We start from the raw sequence: 23,936 nt of genomic DNA on the forward strand, positions 1-23,936 counted from the left end.
ACCCAACAACTATTTGTGGAAAACTTGCTATTTGCTGGGCTACGACATTGCAGAAATCCAGTTTTCTTGCTTGAAGAAGTTGATGGACGATGATGTGACATTAGGGTAGAGCATAATAAGGGCTGTGAACAGGGCATGTGCAGGGTATAGTATTGGGTTTCCTAACCCAGTATGGGGTGGTGGGGAGGCCAGAGAAGCATCTCCACACTGTGGAGTAAGTTGATACTTAATTGATAAGTAGGATTAGCAGGTGGTCAGGGAAGAGCAGCAGAGGGAACCACAAGTCCACGGGGCAAACCTGAGGAGAAGCACAGCACATCTTGAGGAATTGAAAGTATGGCTGGTTCGGTATGCCTGGAGTGGGGAATCTGAGGCAGCGGGTGGCCTTGTTTAGTATGCCTGTAGTGGAGAATCTGAGGCAGAGAGTGGTGGCAGATGAAGACCAAACCACAGAGGCTTTATTAGCCAAATTACAAAATTCTGTTCTCTATTCTGAAGATATTAGGGAACCATTGAAACATTAACACCTCCCCCATTGCCCCCTACCATTTTCTGAAATGACTCAATAAAGAATAAACCTTATTGGTGAATCAAAAGAGGTGCCAATGCCTTAAGGAAGGTGGTCAAGAATTGTATTTAGACCTACACTTAAGGCAGAACAGCAGCTTGGTTCACATTCTCTACCAGTTCTGGGAAAGAAGTGGTTCTTAGCTGTGTAAAATATTCAACCATGAAGATCCTGCTTGGCCTTGTAATGTTACGTTATTTCTCAGAAGACAGGCTTGTGGCAGGCCACCTCAACTGGTAGGAATGTGCTGTACAAAGAAATCAATCAACCAGGTTAAGGATGAGATCAACTTTGTGCAAATTCTTTTAGTAGTAAAAACAACAATATCACCTTTCTTTATAAATTTGATCTACAGCTTACAAATATATATGGTACATTTTATTTGAGACTCATAAAAATCCATGGATGTAATTGGTATTGAAATTCCTATTTCCCAGATTTAAAAAACTGAGGTTCATATAAATAAAATACAGTTACACATAATGATAATTAACAAGCAGCAGAGCTGAGATTCATTCCAAGATGTCAGACTTTAAACCACCCTGTTCTTTACAAGAGACTGGCTATTTTCAATGAAGAAAATTAAGCTTGGGACTGGACTAAAATCCTTATTTGGATTTTTTTTGTCAAATTACCGATTACAAGAATTGATCACTCCATTTCCTTTAGAAGTAGAAATAATAGTCATTTTGCTGATTTTCTTTATTATAGGCTAAGAAAAAGAAATGCTCTGTTTAAAAATATATTTTTTAAAAAAAGATTGATTTGAGGTCATGGCAATTAAAAGTGGTACTACCAGAAACTGAGCTATGAAAAATTGGCTATAGAATAAATACGTATATGAAATTCTTGTTTTCCCTTTTCTTTTATCCTTTTTTCTTTTCTTTTTTTTTTTTTTCACTGTGACCCTGAACTCCTGAGCTCAAGCAATCCTCCTGCCTCAGCCTCCCAAAATACTGAGAATACAGGCTTGAGCCACTGTACCCAGCCCTTTGTTTTCCATTTGACTTTAATCACAAGATGGGTGACACAGGACCTCACCTAAAACTTACTTGCTCTTGATAAAGCTGAAAATTTTCTGTTGGGAAAGTAATTTGGGAGTGTGGACCCACATCATGGCAGGCATTCTAGGCCACAGGACTTAACTGTATTCATATGCCTCATATTTTAACGGAGTTAGGCTTCATATGCCTCATATTTTAACTGAGGGTAGCTCTTTGAAGCAGGTACCATATATTTTACATCCTTTTATGTTTTCACAGAGTTTCCAATATAGTAGACACTCAAAAACTTTTAAAGAATAGTATACAACATTATTTTGTTGAGGAAAGATTAAAATATTTGGAAGGACTTCCCTAAATTTAGGCAAAGCCTTCACTTGGACCCATCTTCCACTTTACTGTTTTCCTGTTCAAGCAGTGGCCTGAGATTCAGGGATCAGAGGAACTCCTGGTAGAATTCCAATCATTAGACTACATGAGTGGCCATGAAACACTTTGGAGGCAAGACCAAGCCTGTTCTGTTCACTGCCTGCATGGAGCCTACAGTACATTACCAGGTGGACACTTAGCTATTAGTATTTACTCAGTGAATGAACCAAAGATGGTTAAGAGAGAACTTAAACTGCAGACCATCCTCATGTAAGAGGGCTGGTTAGAATCTGGATTTATATAAGAGTAAAGTTGCTAGTCCTGCTGTATCAAATAAGATGGCTTCTACAATGCTGGTCCCTTGGCAAGCAATTACTAGTTTGCCATATAATTCACTGTCATTGCCTGTTGAGTGAAATGGGATGATGTTAATAAAAATGCTGAGACAACAGGCTAACCCAAGAATCCCACACAAACCAGGACTGTCACAAGCAAACCAGGATCTGACATTACCCTAGTGATTGCCCAACCATAAATCCAACTTCAGCTCTTATTCCAAAAAAGTGCTTACATGTGAAAGCATCTCGTTACATAATTAACGGGTTGGAGAAAAAAAAAACTTCTGTAGAGATTGTAATTTTATAAAAGTTTATATCCTAGCTGGAGTGGTTATTTCTGAGTGCTAAAATTTGATATCAATTTTGGGGGGCTTCTCTGTATTTTCTTTCTTTCTTGTTTCTCCTCTCAATAAATATGAACTTGGTTTCCTTTTAAATTTTTATTTTTTAAATTAAAACATCTATTGAGTCTTAGCGTTTTGCTAACAAATCAATGATTCTATAGCACATCCTTAGAGAACTCCTAGGTCCATTGTTTCACTGATAAGAAAACAGCGACAAAAAGATATTAAATGATTTGTCTCTACTAAACCGTCATCAGAAAAGAGTATTCGAAAATAATAACATAATCTTTTGACAGTATATATGCTGGAATTATTACAATATTTATTTCTGTTTAGATGCTATATTATCTCAAATCCATAAATGCAAAAATTCCAAGAAGTATGATACCTCAAGCAATATTTATCTGCTAGTGAGACTTCCCAGAATTTGTCATTTTACCAATTGTATTGGTAAACTTTTTTTTTTTTTTAATGGAGACTCACTCTGTTGCCTGGGCTGAAATGCAGTGGCATCATCTCGGCTCACTGCAATCTCCACCTCCTGGGTTCAAGCAATTCTTGTGCCTCAGCTTCCCGAGTAACTGGGATTACAGGTGTGCGCCACCACGCCCAGCTAATTTTGTGTTTTTAGTAAAGACAGGGTTTTACCATGTTGGCCAGGCTGGTCACGAACTCCTGACCTCAAGTGATCCACCCCCCTCAGCCTCCCAAAGTGCTGGGATTACAGGCGTGAGCCACCTCGCCCACCGTATTGGTAAACTTCTTATCTCTTCAGGGCATAGTTTACACCTGTGTCTTTTGGTACCGCAAAGCATAGCGTGAAAAGTTGCACATTTCTGTAAGAGTCTGCATGGACTATATCATTGTCTTAGAATGGATTCACATGAGAATGTTTCTAAAACAAGGCCATTTAGGTCACCTTTGATACTAAGTTCCATTATAATGAAGTCAATAATTTATTTAAAGTTTTTGAGATTTTTTTTCCTGTTATAAGCAACATAAAAGATTTAGAAGCCCGGTATATATGTATCTTTGGCAGACTGACTCCCTTCATCTGCTTGTGGGACAAGAATAAGTCAGGAATACAAAAATCGGGTATCTCTAGAAGGCACACTGGTGTGAGATAAGGCGTCTCATTTGCAGGAAAGCACACCACACTAGTCTTGCATTGCAGAGAACGTGAAGTTTGCAGTGTGCATTCAGTATTGCTCTTCAAATGGAACACCTGATTCAGTTTGTAGTTTAAAGGAATTTAATTGTGTGCTATATAGTCTTTTGCTCCGAATAAGGAAAATAATGATTGAAGTGGATGGGTTAGAAGGAGTAACATGTAGTTATCATGTAGTTATCAAACTGGCTGATTTAATGGACTGAGTCAGATTATTCCCCTAACCTGACACCTTTTTTTGACACTAGTACATGTTACGTAGTTCAGCCTGTTCTCACCACTCTCTCTATTGTAATTGTGGGTTTTTTTCCAGAGACATCAGTTACTTCTGAAATGAACAAATGCCTCTTTCTCTTTCTCCTTGATGTCTGTTTTGACAATGTGGACCACCTCATTCTCCAGGAACAAAATCTTCCCTTGGCTTCCCTGATACAGTTGTGGCTGTCCTTAATCTGACTTGCCTGACCAGTCAGTTGTTCCTTGTTTACTTCACTGGTTCTTCTTCCTGTTCATGTCCTCCAGCTGTGTTTAATCCTGAGCACTCAGCTTTTTTTCTCTATAAAGTGTCTTCTTTAAAAAGTCATACACCCATGTGGCTTCAGCTTTCACCACTACACAGCTATTTTCTACACTCACATTCTAATCTTGCCTTCTCTTCATCTTCAGTGGGGTACTTAAAATATCTCACATATTTTCACCTCAAACATGTATGAAATTTAATTTAGCTTCTACAGCAAAGTGATCCCTTCTCCTCCCTTATTTTTATTGGAACTGGGTCATCCAATTTTCCCCTTTCATCATCATCAATACGGTTCTTTGGTCACCTATCACTGGCCAATTAAATTTATCCATACAATGAGAAGGATATCTGAATGCTAAACTCTTAAGGCCTTGTTTTCAAAAAGTTAATTAAAGGACACTGACCAAAACTATGTTTAAGACTACTTATAACAAGATTTAAATAAATAATCTTATTTATTACAGCACAGTTTGGTATTTTTATAATTTTTTTAAAAATTCCTATTGAAAGACAATACCAACTCAATTCTTTTCTCCAGTTTTTATTAAAACTTTTAAAAAAATTATCCTTGGATGCCAAACCTTTTCTATATTATTAAGTCCCACCTCAATACTGTTTGACCACTTCCAATCTTCTCTACCCCTCAATCCAACCACCCAGATTTGTACTTTGGAAAGTTTTTAAATCTAGGAACTGTCCAAGCAGGGTTAGTGGGATGAGGGAGTTTGGATTCTTGTAGTCTGTTAAAAACTTGATTTTCAGTTCCTTCTATCTTGTCAGAAATAGTCTGGCTCCTGGTAAGTCCTATCATGACTGATTAGCGTTCCATGCTTTGAAACTTGACAGAATTGTGAAGAACATTAAGAGTCTCAGAGACAAAGCGCTGTAAAATAGGCTCAAAAGGAAAGGCCGAAGAACAGGGATCATATTATCTGGAAATGAGATTACTGAAGCATGTCCTAATACTTACCTTTTGACTTATGGGTATTTACCACTAAGAGACTCTAACCTAATGTCTCTTATGTCCATAAGTGACACACAGAGAAATATGTTCTTAAATTGCAGATAGAAAGCTTGGTGTATAAAAAGAAGAATACCTTGATGTATACTGGATATTTATAATTTAAAAACTGCAAAATTGTTGTCCCTAGGAATTGCAAAATTTAGAATAGACATCTGTCCAAACCTTAAAAGTGAAGGCCTGCTGCCTAGATATTTAATGATAGACATGTCTGAATCCAGCAGACTTCTTTTATTAGCTCTACTAGTTTTGAATAATGTCCCCTAAATTATTAAGGAATTATAGAAGAATTTGAGAAACCCATGGTGAATACTAATTACTTAAACCATGCAAATATTTTAAAAAGCATTTGAGCAATAATTGCTTACATAGATTTCCAAGAATTTCAGTTGTACTAACCTATAGCTATCAAGATGAACTCACTTGTTTCCTTTTTCCATATATTTAATACACAGATTGTGGATTCTTATTATAAATAAGACCATCAACAAAAGCAATTTTAAATGAAAAAAACTGAGTAGTTTTTAAAGATGAAGCAATTAGAGATTAAATGCCTACTCTTCACATACCTGAAAAATACACAAATGCAGAAATACTGTATATATTTGTTTTTTCAATTCTGTCACTGGCACAATATCCATTATCTTTGCTGCTAAGTCATTGGTGATGCAAAACAGCAGTAGATCAGCAGCCCAAGAGCTGTTTGAAGCCAGAAACAAGAGATCACAAAGACTTCCCAGGGGTGTCTGCCAAGGGGACAGCAAAAGCAACAAGCCCTCTGAGGAGATGTAGCCACAGGAAGGAGCATGGCAGTATGCAAACCCGGTTTCAGCAGAAAAGCCAGAGACAGCCAGGATGTCACCTGAGGGCTCAGCACAAAGTGACCATACCGCCAGGAAGACACCAACCCGGAAGAGAATTGACCCGGCCAGGAAGGGATGCTTCATTCTCCCATGAAGCCGTGGCACGTTACGTGTTGCAACAGAAAGACTAAGCTGAAACAAAAGTTGTATTGAACAACTACTGAAATACCTAGCTATAGTGGTGATAGAATTAGAGGACTAAAACCAACACATCCCTCAGACCTATGACTATCTCTACCCCTTCCTACTCTGTCCCTCTGATGAAATTAAAAGCCATAATTCCTTATTTAACAAATATTTCCTAAGCTCCTCTTGCATGCCAGGGACGATACTATAAACAAAAATAAATAAATAAAACAGTGAACTGGACATGGTCTCTTACTTTCTAGGAGGTTACAGCTTAAAGGAAGGTCTTCCTTTTTTAATCCCAAATTTGTAATTTTTGAGATGAAGAGAGCATAATTTGAATGGAGATTTCATTCCTCTGAGTCCGTTTTTCCACATTGTCTCAGGGATCCACATTGATTTGGAGAGCTCATCTGAAACCTGGAGTTGTCCCTCAACTAGGAGTTGTTGAACCTTGGAGAACTTGTAAAAAGGTCTCAAAAGAGGGTAAAGCCCAGCTTAATCACTTTCCTGTTTTAACCACTTCTTCCCACCCCACCCCACTTCCTGGTTAAATTTGTGCAATGGTAATAGTGATTATTTCCTATCTCATATGGAACTGATAAAAATTTTTGAGATAATTATCCAGAATCTCCTGTACTTATTTTACTCCTTGCTGTCATCAAGAACATTTATTAACTCCTTTAGACTATTACGATTTCATCTGTGTCTCACTGAATGTTTGCTAATAAGTTTAAATTCTTGAATCAAAAGAGATACAGAATTGGTCATAGTGTTACGGGATCCTTGGGGTTTCGCCTTGCCAGCTGGAAACCTCTGTAGCCAGTGATGCCTTTGCCCGAGTTTTGCTCAGGCCCACTGGGCCTGCTCAGCCTGGCAGACTGCGCTTGGCTTATGCTACTGGCCTGGATCCCATGCCTGCCAAGGGCGAGTGGAGTGGCGAGGGGTGTGTGAATGAGCAAGTATGGGGTCCGGCCACTGCACACAGTGGTGGAGCTGGCAGCTCCAGACACCGCCACAGGCACTGGCTGTCTGTAAGACTGTGGCTGGACGAGGCATCCCGCAAGTTGCTTCCATGGCTGGCACCAGGGAACACGGTCATGCCCAGAAGCTTGGAAATGCCAAGAACTGCAGAGTCCCAAAGAGGGTGTCACTGCCTTGGCTTGGGGCACTCCTAGGTCTGGGCTCCCCAAGGAGCCACAGCTCTTCTCTCCTTGTTGCCTGCAATATGGCAAGGAAGGGGTGTGTTTCAGCCCTGTTTGTGTTACAGCTCTTTCAGCCCTGCCATTAGGCAGGTTCCAAGTTCTTGTCTCATGCCCAGGTAGAAGGAGGTATGTAGACAAGTGGAAGATGAGAAAGGTGAAGAGGAGTTTTACTGAGTGACGGAGCTCAGAGGAGACTTGCAGTGCTCCTCTCCGCAGCTGGTCATCCCTATGTCTGCTCAGCTCTCAGCAGAGAGGAGACACCAGGGGAGGTAGCTTGTCTCCACAGGCAGGTCGTCCCATCAAGTGCTCAAGTCTAGCTGAATCTGGAGTTTTTATGGGCTTCAGAGGGAGGAAGTGCATGCTGATTTGTTCATGGGTGGCCATGGGTGGGCCTAGAAAAAGCACCATAAGTTCCCACTCCAGTGTTCAGGACTGACAGCCTGGCCCCCAGGCTTCAGGCCTTCCCCAGCTTGAAGGTGGGGCCTCGACAGGGACCTTCCCCCTCTACTCCTGAGCCTGTCTGCCTCCTGCCACTGTTCATGATGCCCAGGCCTTTCGTACCGAGGGGTGCCTCCAGGCCAATGCTGAGCTGCCTTCAGCCCCCCTCAGCCTCCCTCGCATGTTCATTGGCATTCTAAGTCTGGAGGGGGTCAAGGCAGCAGAGGGCTAGTGTGTCAGTGCTGCCCTGAGTGTGTGCATACCTGGCTGGGTTGCAACAGTGCCCGGGCTTGGCCTCAACTTTGCTCTGAGATTGGAGCAGGCACTGGGAGTGTGGAGAGGCCAGGCAGTGGAAGCAGGCATTTCTGAGCCTGCAGGGGCAGCGGGGGGCTTCCTGGGCCCTTGAGAGTGCAGAGATGCCCAGGTCTGCAGCTGCAGCGTGGGTGGCTGCAGTGGCACCCAGAAGGGCAGGGCTCCTGCCTGCTGCCAGCCCCCCACCAGCTCCATGGAGTTCAAAGCCCAGCCATACCTCCCCTTCTGCAGCCAGCATCTCCACAGCAGCCACTCCAGATGGGCCATCACTACCATCAATAGCGGATATGGTCAATCCAGATATTACTGAAGACATTTTCTTGTTTGTTTTTAGAGGCAGGTTCTGGCTCTGTTACCCAGGCTGCAGTGCAATGATGCAAACATGGCTCACTGCAGCCTCAACCTCTTGGGCTCAAGCAATCCTCCTGCTTAGCATCCTGCGTAGCTGGCATGGCAGGTGTGTGCTACCATGCCTGGCTAATTTCTTCTTTATTTTTTGTAGAGATGGGGTCTCTAGGTTGCCCAGGCTAGTCTCAAACTCCTGGTCTCAAGTGATCTTCCCACTGTGGTCTCCCAAGCCGCTGGGATTACAGGCATGAGCCACCACGCCCAATCTAACTAAAGACTTTTGAAAGCCTTTTTTATGATTATAGTAGGAGAGCCAACAAAATAATCAAAATGGTAATGCTTAGAAAGAATTCCCTTCCCTGTAAGCTTTCACTAGGTAAAGAATAGGAAGAACAGATGGATTATATAGGTCCTGCTTCTAAAACAGTTAAGCTGTTATATTGTAAGATATTGTTGTATTTGTGAGTAACTTGAGATTAGGAGCCAAATATTTTATCCTTACATCTCAGTGCTTGGCAATGCACATGGCGGGTGATCAGCAATATTGGATTAAATAATTGAGAATCCAGATTCTCTCTTATAATTCTTTCACAGACTGGCATACAAAAGGGAGCCTGAGATTTAACATGCAGTGTTTGGAACGGGGACTTGTTTTTATCCTGAGGTCAGAAACCTCCACAGCTGAGTCCTTTGGATAATGAAAGTCCATTTTCTGTATTTGCCCAGCTTGGGCTGGACACAGGCAAATGTCATACAACCTGCATTTAAACATTCTTTTCTTTCCATTTTAAGCGTTTGTGTTTCCTGCAGCACATCTAAAAGATTCACAATATTTACTATATATTTCTATGCTTTTAAGAAAAAAAAAAAAAACATGCAGCTTTCACATGCAAGTTATTTTCAGCAGGCAGTTCCTTTCCTGAAGCACAAAAGGCTAGATTTAAAAACAAACAAGAGGGAGAATACACTGTTTTAACAAATGGGTCCTCAGAGATGTATTTTAAAGCATGCATTTTGTTTCCCGATCTAGCTTTTACCCTATCACTTGACAACACTGAGAGAAATCCTGAAATAAATCAGTAACGTTTGCACAATTTTTAAGGCTGACAGTTTTATTTTTTTCCTGTTTTGTCTATTGCTGTAGCCAATGTAATTAGGTCATACCCATGTGAAAAGTTTGTTATAGAAGAAAAATTTTGGATGTGTGTGAGTATTTTCAGGAAGATTTGTTTCTGCTAATGTTCATGATGTCCTTTGCACATGAAACTAATTCACTTATTATCATACACAATTTAGAATATTATTATTGTTTCCAACAAACAAACAACTCTAATTCAAAGGGAAATACATGTTTGTTTACTTTTATATCATGGTTAGAGCAGTCACACTTAAAAGTATTTTTAGCAGATAAACCACTGATTGTAAAACATTTTTTTTAACAATACAGATTAGATGCCAACCCAAGAAGGGATCATTTGAGTAGAAAGGAAGAAGGGACTAAATTATAATAGTATTCCAGAAATGGCAGCAGAAATCAAACACTAGCCTACATACCTAGAGCATTGCCCTCTAATTTCACTTTTATGAAAGTTGTTTGTAATTCTTAGGTCCTGGGTATTTTCTAATAGACTTTTTATGATTATACCAACAGATGTAAGTTTCAGGCCCACAAGAAAATTATTGCTTCTACGCTCCCAGAAATGTTAGGAACCATGGGAGAATGCCGTTTTTTGCAAAATGAAGATACTTATTCATGTTTTCTGAAAAATCTTGATGTTAACTCCTTTTCTTCTTTAATGAGCTGAATGCCTTGCTTTTATTTTTATGTATTTAATAATTTTAGTAACTATTTAATTGAGATTCTTACTTGCTTCTGAAACATCAGGATGAATAGATACAAGAGGCACAATTTAACATATTTTATTGGCTGAGCATAAAGGTCACAATTACCAAGCTGTATAGACACACCATTAGAAGTATACAGTAGATCCTTTGTAGAGACCATGAATGAGAGCCAGTGTAGGCGATGTCAGGAACAGCAATACAAATTTTGAGTTGCTGTCTGTGACGAAAGCAGAGCAATTGTCAAGAGTTTGACTGGGTCGCAAAAGAATTTAAAGGGCCAGCAGTTCTTTAAGAATGCACACTTTACCTTTATCCTTATGTAACATTTACTGTGAGGCAAGGCATGCCAAGTATTAAGCAATCTACTGAATTCCTCTGAGTCCCTACCCAGTGATTCTATTTTCAAATGAGATAAGTAGGTGAGATATACAAATGAAATCAGAGGCTTGATTAATGCTGCCCATCCAGAAATCTACAATGTGAATGGATCACTATTAGTACCCCAGTTTCGGCATTTTCCTAAGAAAAATATGGAAATAAGTGAAATAGATGGGAAAATATGGCACTTTTTTGGAAGTTAAGAAGTTTGCTTTCTAAAACAAAATGTACATAGCTAATCAGATATACTTCTGCAATTCTGTTTCCATGTATGAATAGAGCTAGATTTCAGCATCACTTAAGTTTTTACCAAGAAAAGAATTTGAAGCTGGGCATGGTGGCTTGCACCTGTAATCCCAGCCCTATGGGAGGCCAAGGTGGGCATATCTCTTGAGCTCAGGAATTCAAGACCAGCCTGGGAAACATGGCAAAACCCCATCTGTACAAAAAATAAAAATAAAAAACTAGCCAAGCATGGTGAAACACGCCTGTGGTACCAGCTACTGGGCAGGCTAAGGTGCGAGTATCGCTTGAGCCCAGGAGGCAGGTTGCACCACTGCTGTGATTGCACCACTGCACTCCAACTGAACTCCAGTCTGGGTGACACAGCAAGACCTTGTCTCAAAAAAAAAAAAAAAAAAGATTTGTTAGTGAGAGGTCAGTTTTCCTAAATTATATTGACTAAATTTTTTGTGACATTCAAAATTTGCCATGGTCTCTTGCTAGACTCCTAACATGTTCTGTAAATTCTCAGCTTTTAGTAGAATTTGAAGAATGCTTGTGGAAAATCAGCAATGCTTTCAACCATTGGTATGGTTTGGTTCTATGTCCCCATCCAAATCTCACCTTGGATTGTAATAATCCCCATGTGTCAAGGGCAGGACCAGATGGAAGCAGTTGGATCATGGGGGCAGTTTATCCCATGCTGTTCTCATGATAATGAGTGTGTCTCATTAGATCTGATGGTTTCATAAGCATCTAGCATTTCTCCTGTTTGCACGCATTCTCCCTCCTGCCTCCCTGTGAAGAGGTGCCTTCTGCCATAATTGTAAGTTTTCTGAGGCCTCTCCAGCTGTGTGGAACTGGGTCAATTAAACCTCTTTTCTTTATAAATTACCCAGTCTCGGGTATTTCTTTATAGCAGTGTGAGAACAGACTAATACAGTAAATTGGTACCTCAGAGAGTGGATTTGGATAAAGCTATCCAAAAATATGGAAGCGCCCTTGGAACTGGGTAACAGGCAGAGGTTGGAACAGTTTGGAGGGCTCAGAAGAAGACAGGAAAATGTGGAAAAGTGTGGAACTTCCTAGAGATTTGTTGAATAGCTTTGACCAAAATGCTGATAGTGATGTGGACAATGAAATCCAGGCAGAGGTGGTCTCAGATAGAGACAAGGAAGTTGTTGGGAACTGGAGTAAAGGTGACCCTTGCTATGCTTTAACAAAAAGACTGGTGTCATTTTACCCCCTCCCTAGAAATCTGTGGAACCTTTGAACTTGAGAGAGATAATTTAGGTTACCTGGCAGAAGAAATTTCTAAGCAGCAAAGCATTCAACAGGTGACAAAGCATAAACGTTTGGAAAATTTGCAGCCTGACGATGCAGTAGAAAAGAAAAACCCATTTTCTTGGGAGAAATTTGAGCTGGCTGCATAAATTTGCATAAGTAATGAGGAGCCAAATGTTAGTCGCCAAGACAATGGGGAAAATATCTCCAGGGCATGCTAGAGACCTTCACCGCAGCCCCTCCCATCACAGGCCCGGAGGCCTATGAGAGAAAAATGGTATCCTAGCCCTGGTCCAGGGCCCCGCTGCTGTGTTCCATGTGTCCAGTCATGACTATAAGGGGCCAAGGTACCGCTCAGGCCATTGCACCAGAGGGTGCAAGCCCCCACCCAGCCTTGGCAGCTTCCACATGGTGCTGGTCCTGTGGGTACGCCGAAGACAAGAACTGAGTTTGGGAACCTTTGCCTAGATTTCAGAGGGTGTATGGAAATGCCTGGACACCCAGGCAGAAGTTTGCTGCAGGGGTGGAGCTCTCATAAAGAACCTCTGGTAGGGCAATGCAGAAGGGACATTGGGGTTGGAGCCCCCACACAGAATCCCCACTGGGGCACTGCCTCAGTGAGAAGAGGCCCACCATCTTCTAGACCCCAGAATGGTTTATCCACAAACAGCATGCACTGTGCGCCTGGAAAAGCCACAGACACTCAAAGCCACCTGTGAAAGCAGCTGGGAGGGGGTCTGTAATGTGCAAAGCCACAGGGGTGGAGCTGTCCAAGGCCGTGGGAACCCACCTCTTGCATCAGCGTGAACCTGGATGTAAGATATAGAGTCAAAGATCATTTTTTAACTTTAAGGATTAATGACTGTCCTATTGGATTTTGGACTTGCATGGAGTCTGTAGCCCCTTTGTTTTGACCAATTACATTTGGAATGGGTGTGTTTACCCAATATCTGTATCCCCATCGTATCTAGGAAGCAACTAACTTGCTTTTGATTTTACAGGCTCAGAAGTGGAAGGGACTTGCCTTGTCCCAGATGAGACTTTGGAGTTGGACTTCTGGGTTAATGCTGGAATGAGTTAAGACTTTGGGGGACGGTTGGAAGGACATGACTGTGTTTTGAAATGTGAGGACATGAGATTTGGGAGTGCCTAGGGGCGGAATGATATGGTTTGGCTCTGTGTTCTCCACATCTCACCTTGAATTATAATAATCCCCATGTGTCAAGGGCAGGACCAGGTGGAAATAATTGGATCATGGGGGCAGTTTCCTCCATGCTGTTCTCATGATAATTAGTGAGTCTCATGAGATCTGATGGTTTTATAAGCGTCTGGCATTTCCCCTCCTTGCACTCATTTTTTCTCCTGCCACCCTGTGAAGAGGTGCCTTCCACCATGATTATAAGTTTCTTGAGGCCTCCCCAGCCATGCGGAACTGTGAGTCAATTAAATCTCTTTTCTTTATAAATTACCCAGTCTTGGCTGGGCACGGTGGTTCACACCTGTAATCCCAGCACTTTGTGAGGCTGAGGTGGGTGGATCACTTGAGGTCAGGAGTTCGAGATCAGCCTGGCCAACATGATGAAACCCCCGTCTCTACTAAAAATATAAAAATTAGCCAGGTGTGGTGGCACACACCCATAGTCCCAGCTACTCGGGAGACTGAGGCAGGAGAATTGCTTGAATCTGAGAGGCAGAGGTGCAGTGAGCCAAGATCATGCCACTGTATTCCAGCCTGGGTGACAGAATAAAACTCCAGCTCAAAAAAAAAAAAAAAAAAAGAAAAAGAAAAAGAAAAGAAAGAAAGAAAGCAAGAAAGCAAGAAAGCAAGAAAGCAAGAAAGAAAGAAAGAAAGAAAGAAAGAAAGAAAGAAAGAAAGAAAGAAAAACGAATTACCCAGTCTTGGGTATTTCTTCATAGCAGCATGAGAACGGACCAATACAACCACGTTTATTCTTCAGCTATGGTAGCAGGACTGCCTTTGACATGCTAATGTTCTTTTCTCTTTTTTTTTTTTGCAGGGACTTTATGTTTTCATGGTTTATTTCATTTTACACAACCAAATGTGTTGTCCTATGAAGGCCAGTTACACTGTGGAAATGAATGGGCATCCTGGACCCAGCACAGCCTTTTTCACACCCGGGAGTGGAATGCCTCCTGCTGGAGGGGATATCAGCAAGTCCACCCAGAATCTCATCAGTGCTATGGAGGAGGTGTCTGCCCTTGCCCTTTCATTCTCTGTCTCTCTCTGTCTCTCTGTCTCTGTCTCTCTCTCTGTGTCTGTCTCTCTCTCTGTGTCTGTCTGTCTCATTGACAGGCTCTCCACCTCATAAAGAGTACAAGATGAATCACACTAGGTGACTTTTAAATCTTACATACTGACAACTTCTGACCTATGGTACTTGGTTTCTTACTATAGCGTCACACCCATTATCTAATTCTTTTTCTTCCTCACCCTGTGAGCTAGACTGACCAGCAGTTTGTATTGAAAACTCAGATGGAATATAATTTGACATTTCTTTCTTCAGAATCTTTCTAATTTGACATGTCAGTGACTGGGTCTGCCAAGGAAATGGTTCTTAAGATGCTATTTTTCCTAAAAATACTTTCATAGCTCTCTTCCTCCACCCATTCCAACTCACTACTTCAATCCCAACAAACAGAGAAAAGAAATTAAGCCAAACCTCTTTTCAATTTACACACCAGAAAATATTTTAGAAAAAAAGCTCAGAAGAGTGCTTCTGCAGCACTATTGGAAAATCTAGCCAGGATTTCCTCTGTACAAATCTGCCTCCCATTGCTCTCTGCATTCTGTCCACATCATTTTTATTTCCTGTGCGTGAATCCCATTGCCACCAGCTTGTCAGTAATGCTGCCCCTAGCAGTGGGGCCACTGCTCACATTTTAAAACATTCCTCAATTCCTTTGGCCAGGAGGAGATAGTAACAAAGGCCTCTAAAAATTTCTGCAGTGTCCAAGATGTGCTTGGTTACCATTTTTTTATGAGCTCATATTGCCCTCTTTATATTAAGGAGCCAAGGAAAACAGTATTTGTGTTTACTTCCTGAAAAATGGCAGGAAATCAAGGTACATCTGTCTGAAAAGGAAACAGTTTATATTAATAGATGGATGGAGAGATAGGTAGATAGATAGATCAATAGACTGATAACTTACCTGTCCAGAGATAACTTTTGTCCTTCATAGCAATATGGAAAGGAATTTTATTTATGTTAGGTTAAAATTAAGGTAAATATTCACAATTCAAGTACTATATATATTTTTAGTTTGAATGAGAAATTTTAATACACAGAATTATTAACTGTAACAGAAACAGAGTAGAAAGGTGGTTGTCAGGTGCTGGGGGTGAAAGAAATGGAGGATTTTGATCAAAGAGTACAAAATTTGAGTTATAAAATGAATAAGTTCAAGTACAATCTTTAAAAATCAAGCTATATCTTTAGTATCCTTAAATTTTTGGAAATCTAGTACGATTTCTCTATCCCCAAAGTTCTTAAAATAGACTTATTTCATCACAGCAGGTCCAATGGAAACAGGGATTTTTTAGGATCAGGAATTCAGAAATGAATCTTAAAATTTTTTTTGAATGGTTGCTCAGTCCAGCATTTGTTTACATCTGAACTGTCCAATACAATAACCATTAGCTGCATGTGGCTATTTAAATTTAAACTAAAATTAGGCAACCTGAAAGAGTCACTTTATCATTCACCCCCGCCACATTTTAAGTGCTCAACAGCCACATGTGTTTGGTAGCTGCCATATTGGAGAACACAGATGCAACACATTTGTATCACTGCCGAAAGTTTTATTGGACACTGCTGGTCTAGATGTTCAACTTCCTAGTGAAATTTTTTAAGGTTCATCTTTTCCTCTCAAGTTCATTTCTAAAGTTCTCAGATCGCCGTTCTCAGAAACGAAGTGTCTTTGCTGTCTCTCAGAACACCTGTGTTGATAGACAGTAGCTGTAACCTGTCTCTCAGAACACCCTATGTTGGTAGGCAGTAGCTGTGACAGTCCAATTCTTGGGCCAGAGCCACCACTTGGGTGCTCACTTGGGTGTTGTGCAACAGCAGAGCCTGAAGTGTGCTCTGCATTCCTCAGAGGCGTAGAATTGGCCTTGATTCAGCTGTCAGTGAGGTGCTGTCAGAGACATTCTAAAAAGCCATGCAGAGAAAGGAAAGTGTAGGAAGGAAGGATTAAGGGGTTGTTTACCAGTAACCTAGAGGGATATATATACATTTAATCATTCCAGGATAGAGCTATCTTTTTAATCATTCAATCAAAAACAAGGAGGAATGCTATGAAAGTATTTTTCTCAACTTAGTATGTCCTTATAGATACCTACTATATTTAAAATCCTGTGTGGCATTTTAGATAAAGGATTAGGAGGATTCTTCTCCATTTCTTATATTTTTTAACAGAGTTTTCTTTGCACACATCTTACCAAAAAAATGTATTTATTGGGTTAAAAATTAGTTTTCGTTCCCCACACATGACAATATAGAAATCTACAAGTAATTCAAATAGAGACATGGTTTAGAATCACAGATTAAATTGTCTCAGGGAGAGACATAATTTTCTAAAGAATAAAGAAAAAATGAAAGTTGTTTTGTTTTGTTTTTGTTTTTGTTTTTTTAGTAGAGACAGGGTGTCCCTCTGTCACCCAGGCTGGAGCACAGTGGCATGATCATAGCCCACTACAGCCTCAAACTTCTGAGCTCAAGTGAGTCTCCCACCTCAGCCTCCTGAGTAGCTGGGAATACAGGTGCACACACCATACCCAGCTAATTTTTTACATTTTAAACATTTTCGTAGAGATGGGGGTCTCACAGTCTTGTCCAGGTGGGTCTCTAACTCCTGGGCTCAAGCAATCCTCCCACCAAAATTTAAGGCCAGGCATGGTGGTTCACACCCATAATCATAGCACTTTGAGAGGTTGAGGCAGGATCTCTTGAGCCCAGGAGTTTGAGACCAGCCTGAGCAATGTAGTGAGACTCCATCTCTACAAAAAATAAATTTATAAATAAGTAAAGGTCTAGTTTCAAAACAATGCCACTGCCGTTTAACAAGGTCTTTGTACGGAGAGGCAAGAGATCAATTGTTCATTTGGGTTTCATAGTGAATGTGTATGCATTCATATTATGGTTTCTTTTTCCCCCTATCCCAATCCAAAAAGGTGCCACCTGACTGGGAGAGAGCATCCTTCCAACAGGCCAGTCAGGCCAGCCCTGATTTAAAGCCAAGTCCACAAAATGGAGCCACGTTCCCGTCCTCTGGAGGATATGGCCAGGGGTCACTGATAGCTGATGAGGAGTCCCAGGAGTTTGATGATTTAATATTTGCATTAAAAACTGGTATGTATGAACCCATGAACCACATTAGAAGTAGGCACTCTTGCTATGTTACAATTTATATTTTCTTCCCATGAAGTTGCAAAGTACTATCAGTCACCCTTAGCACATCCTGATTCTCATGACCCATTCCTAATCCCAGGAAAACTCTAGGATATTTTGTTCTTGGCACCAAATATAAGACAACCTAAAAATAATTTACAACTTGTTTTCAAAAAAGACATACTCTAACTAAATGTAAATATCCCTGTCCTGGAATCTTGCTAGAACACCAAGATACTATTAAGTTTGCTATAGACAGTCAATAGGGATCTCACTGAGGGAGTTTTGCCTCTGGCCTGCCAAAGAGACCTTCTTATGGAGTGCCTTTGAAGCAGAAACTTTCCAAGGCAACATAATGAGCATGGTATAGTTCTATAATTTCCAAGTGCTATCACATACAATAATTCTTCGACCCTCCTATTTACTCAGTCCCACTCAACTTTGACCCCAGTGGATAGTTCTTACAGAGTGAGAGGAAAACAGTCCAAAAGGTCCTAACTCATCAGCATATGATGCTAGAAACATGCTAAGGCAATAAAAGACCATGAAACCGCCTGATTAAATGTCACACGCTCCTGGGTGAAACAGTTAGTGGATATCATTCTTCCCAGTGTGTCTAAATGATATCTGCATTCATAATATAAATATAGTGGATATTTTGTTGGTCAGAAATTCTATTTTGAACATTAAAAGAAAACCGTAAACTAATTTGAGTTGTTTTCAAATCAAATATGCAGTTTAAAAATTTTTTCCTCAGAAAAATGTTGAACTGACACTTATAAAAATTCCAGTGAATTTTAATTTCTAGATAATCACATAAGCAAGAAAATATGTCCATGCCCAGTTGAAGTTATTGAAATATTTATTCAGAAGTGCATTTTACTCTCTTATAGTTTTATTGTTTGGCTATAAAGTATATTGCTTTGCTAAAACATTTTTCTTTATTATTTTGAAGTTAAAATTTTACATTATATCTTGAAAAATACTCCAAAATTCCTAAGAATAACAGCATATTTTCATGTATCGTATTTTACAACCTTCCCAAGGTTACATAGTTAAGCGGCGGCACAAAGCACATGCAGGCCGCCTGGCCTTGAGACCGTGCTCTCAGCCACTGTGGCACAACCGCCTCTCGAGTGCTTTGTTAAGAATGGCAAATCCTATCTGTATTAGTCCATTCTCAACTGCTATGAAGAAATACTGGAAACTGGGTAATTTATAAAGGAAAGAGGTTTAATTGACTCACAGTAGCACATGGCTGGGGAGGCTTCAGGAAATGTACAATTGTAGTGGAAGGCAAAGGAGAAGCAGGCACCTTCTTCACAGGGTGGCAGGACAGAGTGAGGGCAAGCAGGGGAAATGCCAGACATTTGTAAAACCATCAGATCTCGTGAGACTCACTCACTATCACAAGAATAGCATAGGGTAAACTGCCCCCATGATCCAATTGACTCCACCTGGTCCTGCCCTCCACACGTGGAGAATATGGGGCTAGAATTACAATTATAATTGAATTGTACAATTACAATTGAATCTTACAATTCAAGATGAGATTTTGGGTGGGGACACAGCCAAATCATATTACTATGGAAAGGAATAAGAACTCAACCCTATACTCAGGTTAGTGCTTAGGATAACCTTTGCTAGATATTGTTGAATCCTGAGTGAGGGGATGAATTTAAACAATGAAGCTTAGAGTTTGCTAGGAAAAGTAGACATTCACATAAACATGACATAAGAAAGAATAAAGTAATGGAGAGCGTTAAAAATGACAGAGGAGATGAAAAGGTAACAAAAAATTCTCTATTAATTCTTGAAGGATGTATAGATTTTAAACAAGTAAAGAATGGAGGAAAGGGCATTAGGGACTGAGGGAATAGAATTAGCAGGAGCCCAGAGGCTTAATGGTATGTGGCCTGTTTTAGAACCAGTGCTGCAGTGTGGCAGAGGCAGAGAGTGAGAGAAGCCGGGCAGCAGAAGGCAGTCCTGACGGGTAGCTTGCCGGCACCATCAATAATCTACTAGGGTTCCCCAGCTGGGTTTCAGCAAACACCCTCCCTTAGCTATTCATAGTCATTCCTCAGTGGGAGGATCCCTGACCCAGTATATTTGGGAAATTGCAGAGATTCACAATTCACATTAGCATTTTAGCAGCTCTAAAATGTTCTAGACCAAGGAAACCCATTTTGCTTAATTTAACCTGGTCTTTCCAGAACACTAGCAATACATTCATTTTGGGGGAGCAGAACACTCACTGATACTTTGCATAATATTAAAATGCTATTCGGATGCCATGGTAAGGAGTGAGATTTTTATAGAGTATAGTGAGCCATGTAGGTTTTGGAGGAAAGGAATGGCATGTTCCTATTGGTTTTGAGGCAAAATAACTCTTATGAAAGTATGAAGAAATAAATTTAGAAGCAACATCAGAAAGGCTGGGAGGTTATTACAGTGTTCCAAAAGAATGAGGTTAAGGCCTCAAATCTGGAGAGTGGAAATAAAAATGAGAAGATGAGCTTCCCAACAAGAGGAATGCTGAGGAAAGACTGAGGGACAATCTTCCAAAGCTCATGCTTCTCACCGCAATGGCTGACTAAAAGAAAAATATATCGAGCATTTGTTTGTTTGTTTGCAGGAGGAAACTGATGAGTTCAGATGTAGGCCTGGTGGCTCCTAAATATTCAGATTTGGATCTTAGGTGAGGGAATGATTTGAAATACATCAGCACAGAGACGATATTTGAAGCTATGGAGATGAAAAAATGTTGATCTGGGAGACTGGAAGGAGAGAGAAGAAAGGAAAAGAGATGAGGAAGTCAGGGGAGAAGAAGGAAGGGAAACAAGAATATTATAGATAATACCAACATTTAAAGAGTGAATTAGAAGACAGTCTCACAAAGAAACTGTAGCAAGTTCAGAAAGAAAACCAAAGAGGAAGGAGTTTCAGGAAGGAAGAAATGATTGGCTGCATAAAACTTTCCTTAAAGTCAGGGCTGAAAAGGGGCTTTCAGACTACAAGTAATTCTCAGGGCAAATTATGCCCTCACTGCTACAGTGTCATCAGTTGTTGAAGTTATGACACCGGAAACATAAAGTGAATTCTTGGAACATAATTAAATTAGATCTATATTACATGACATCTTATATTTATATAACAACTATGAAGTGCATTTGGTTCTAGAATGTAAGGAATGTCTTCCTTACTTATAGATTTGGTTTAGCATTCCTTTAGAGTTCCCTGAAGTCACTAGGAAATAAATACTTTAAAAGACCAAAATAACAATCTCTAACACTTGGTTCCCTATATTTTTAGAAAAAGTACTGTTGTAATCAAGTATCAGCCACTGGACACTTTCCCTCCTAGAATACGGTCAAATAAAGGATCAATTGACATGCCATTTCATCTACAGCAGTTATAACTGACCTATAAGGCCAGATTCAGCCCAACAAAGTGCTTTGATCCATATAACATCTTAACATTTTTTGAGCCACTATTAAAAATTTAGAGCTATTTTCTAAAAATGTAAACTTTCTAGAAAAATCTAGCAACAGAGTCTTTGAAGTCGAGCTCAGCTCTGCTTGCTTGGAACTGAGTAATAGCAGCCCCTTTGGACATGAGCTCTTCCGTTGTCTAGTGCCTACTAGGCCCATGTCACTGGTTTATGCAAACCTCCTTGGCCACTAGGACATTTGAGTTTGCAAACCTTGATCTCTCTCAGGTCCACCTTCACTATGGCCCACTCCAAGTCAAGTACTAAAACAGTGGGTCTTCCATGTCTCTTTCATTTGAACCCCTAAACAACTTGTCAAAGCTATGTAGCCTTTTGCATATGTTTAAAAAGTTTTTCATAATCAGTTTAAATAGTATCAAATAATGTAATTTCCACTATATCATAAATTTTGGAGTTTGAAAATAAAACTTTTACATTATTGTTTTAAACTAACCCAAAGGCTCTTTGCTAACTACCTTAGCAATGCAATACATATTCATTTTTTAAATATGTAAACAGGCTTTTTTTTTATGTCATATATTTTATTATCTTTTCTTTGTTATTATTATACTTTAAGTTTTAGGGTACATGTGCACAATGTGCAGGTTTGTTACATATGTATACATGTGCCATGTTGGTATGCTGCACCCATTAACTCGTCATTTAGCATTAGGTATATCTCCTAATGCTATCCCTCCCCCCTCCCCCGACCCCACAACAGTCCCCAGAGTGTGATGTTCCCCTTCCTGTGTCCATGTGTTCTCATTGTTCAATTCCCACCTATGAGTGAGAACATGTGGTGTTTGGTTTTTTGTCCTTGCGATAGTTTGCTGAGAATGATGATTTCCAGTTTCATCCATGTCCCTACAAAGGACATGAACTCATCATTTTTTATGGCTGCATAGTATTCCATGGTGTATATGTGCCACATTTTCTTAATCCAGTCTATCGTAGTTGGACATTTGGGCTGGCTCCAAGTCTTTGCTATTGTGAATAGTGCCGCAATAAACATATGTGTGCATGTGTCTTTATAGCAGCATGATTTATAGTCCTTTGGGTATATCCCCAGTAATGGGATGGCTGGGTCAAATGGTATTTCTAGTTCTAGATCCCTGAGGAATCACCACACTGACTTCCACAATGGTTGAACTAGTTTACAGTCCCACCAACAGTGTTAAAGAGTTCCTATTTCTCCACATCCTCTCCAGCACCTGTTGTTTCCTGACTTTTTAATGACCACCATTCTAACTGGTGTGAGATGGTATCTCATTGTGGTTTTGATTTGCATTTCTCTGATGGCCAGTGATGATGAGCATTTTTTCATGTGTTTTTTGGCTGCATAAATGTCTTCTTTTGAGAAATGTCTGTTCATATCCTTCACCCACTTTTTGATGGGGTTGTTTGATTTTTTCTTGTAAATTTGTTTGAGTTCATTGTAGATTCTGGATATTAGCCCTTTGTCAGATGAGTAGGTTGTGAAAATTTTCTCCCATTTTGTAGGTTGCCGTGAACAGACTTTTTTTTATAATTGGAAATTTGACATCACTTTCTTTTCTCCTTGAACTTATATTTCCATTCTACTTTCTCCATAGAATTTTATCCTACTATAATATATTTTATACTTAAAATTCATTTTACTCATATTTCTTTTCAACAGAACATGTTTTTAAATTAGAACTTAATTTTTTTCTGTGGCCATAAGACTCTAAGGTGTTCAACATTTCTTTTATACTGTTACTATTACAATTATTCCTAGTGTACAGTTCAACAAATCAACATGAGTAACAAAAATATCTGTTTTGATAAATGATTGTCAAAAATGAAAAAGACTCATCAGAATAATAGATATGGAAATTCAAGATCTGGGAATGTATTCCCTTAAAGCTGTCCTTCCCATACTACCTTGTACTCCTTGAAAAGGCATCATGTACCACAAGTTAAAGGAATCCTAGCCTGAAGACTTCTACTTCAGGTGCTTTACATCCTGCAGAGGCACTGACCTGGAGCAATGTGCAACATTAGATTATGAGGAGGGACAGCCAGCTCCCACACTGACCACTGACTTTAGCCAAACCGTTAACCACCTCTTCTCACCTATAATAACTGGGCTAGCAAACTCCTATTTTCCCTTCTACTTCAAAAATCCTACATTGCAAAGATTTCCTTATTCTCAAATAACAGTTTCTACCATGTATCTGATAATTTTCTACTTGAGATTATGTGACACTGAGTCACCAATTTCTGCCCATGTCCTGGGCTTTCTGGCAGGCCTCCAATCTCTCCTTAGATCTGCAGCCAACCTTAGAGAACACTGGAAATTTAAGGCAAAAATGGGCCTTTGCATTCAACAGCCATTCTTTTTAACCTCCTCCTTTCTTAGCTATAACATCATTCATAATAAAGTTTTCTATAAACAGGTGGAAGATAAAAGCTTTTTCTGTGGTTTTTACATCTTAATAGAAAACTCTTAAAAACCAAAACCTACAAGGTGGAAAAAAGTTCATTTTTAATTGTGGGACTTCAGGGACTGTGGTAGCATCAGATGAAAGATCAAATTTGAAAATCCTTCTCAAATTGTACCTCCTGTTAATCAGGTTTGTTCTATGTACTTCCCTTCCCCTAATGTCCTGCACTAAAATATGTGTCAGAGAGCATGTAATAATCAAGACAGAAGTTAATAAGTCTCAA

At 40.0% G+C, this 23,936-nt stretch overlaps 1 protein-coding gene across 5 annotated transcripts in view; it reads left to right on the forward strand.

Annotated features, from left to right (window-relative positions):
- The window catches only part of ADGRV1 (adhesion G protein-coupled receptor V1), a 598,696-nt gene that overhangs the window by 569,176 nt on the left and 5,584 nt on the right, over positions 1-23,936 (forward strand). For all 5 annotated transcript variants that reach the window (XM_055297968.2, XM_063612214.1, XM_063612213.1 and 2 more), the window contains 2 exons: positions 14,369-14,560; positions 17,542-17,719. In XM_055297968.2, coding sequence (XP_055153943.1) covers positions 14,369-14,560; positions 17,542-17,719 — 370 coding nt within the window. The remainder of the gene's footprint in view (positions 1-14,368; positions 14,561-17,541; positions 17,720-23,936) is intronic.

The sequence above is a fragment of the Symphalangus syndactylus genome, chromosome 11 (genome assembly GCF_028878055.3).
Source record: "Symphalangus syndactylus isolate Jambi chromosome 11, NHGRI_mSymSyn1-v2.1_pri, whole genome shotgun sequence".
Taxonomy (NCBI): Eukaryota; Metazoa; Chordata; class Mammalia; order Primates; family Hylobatidae; genus Symphalangus; species Symphalangus syndactylus.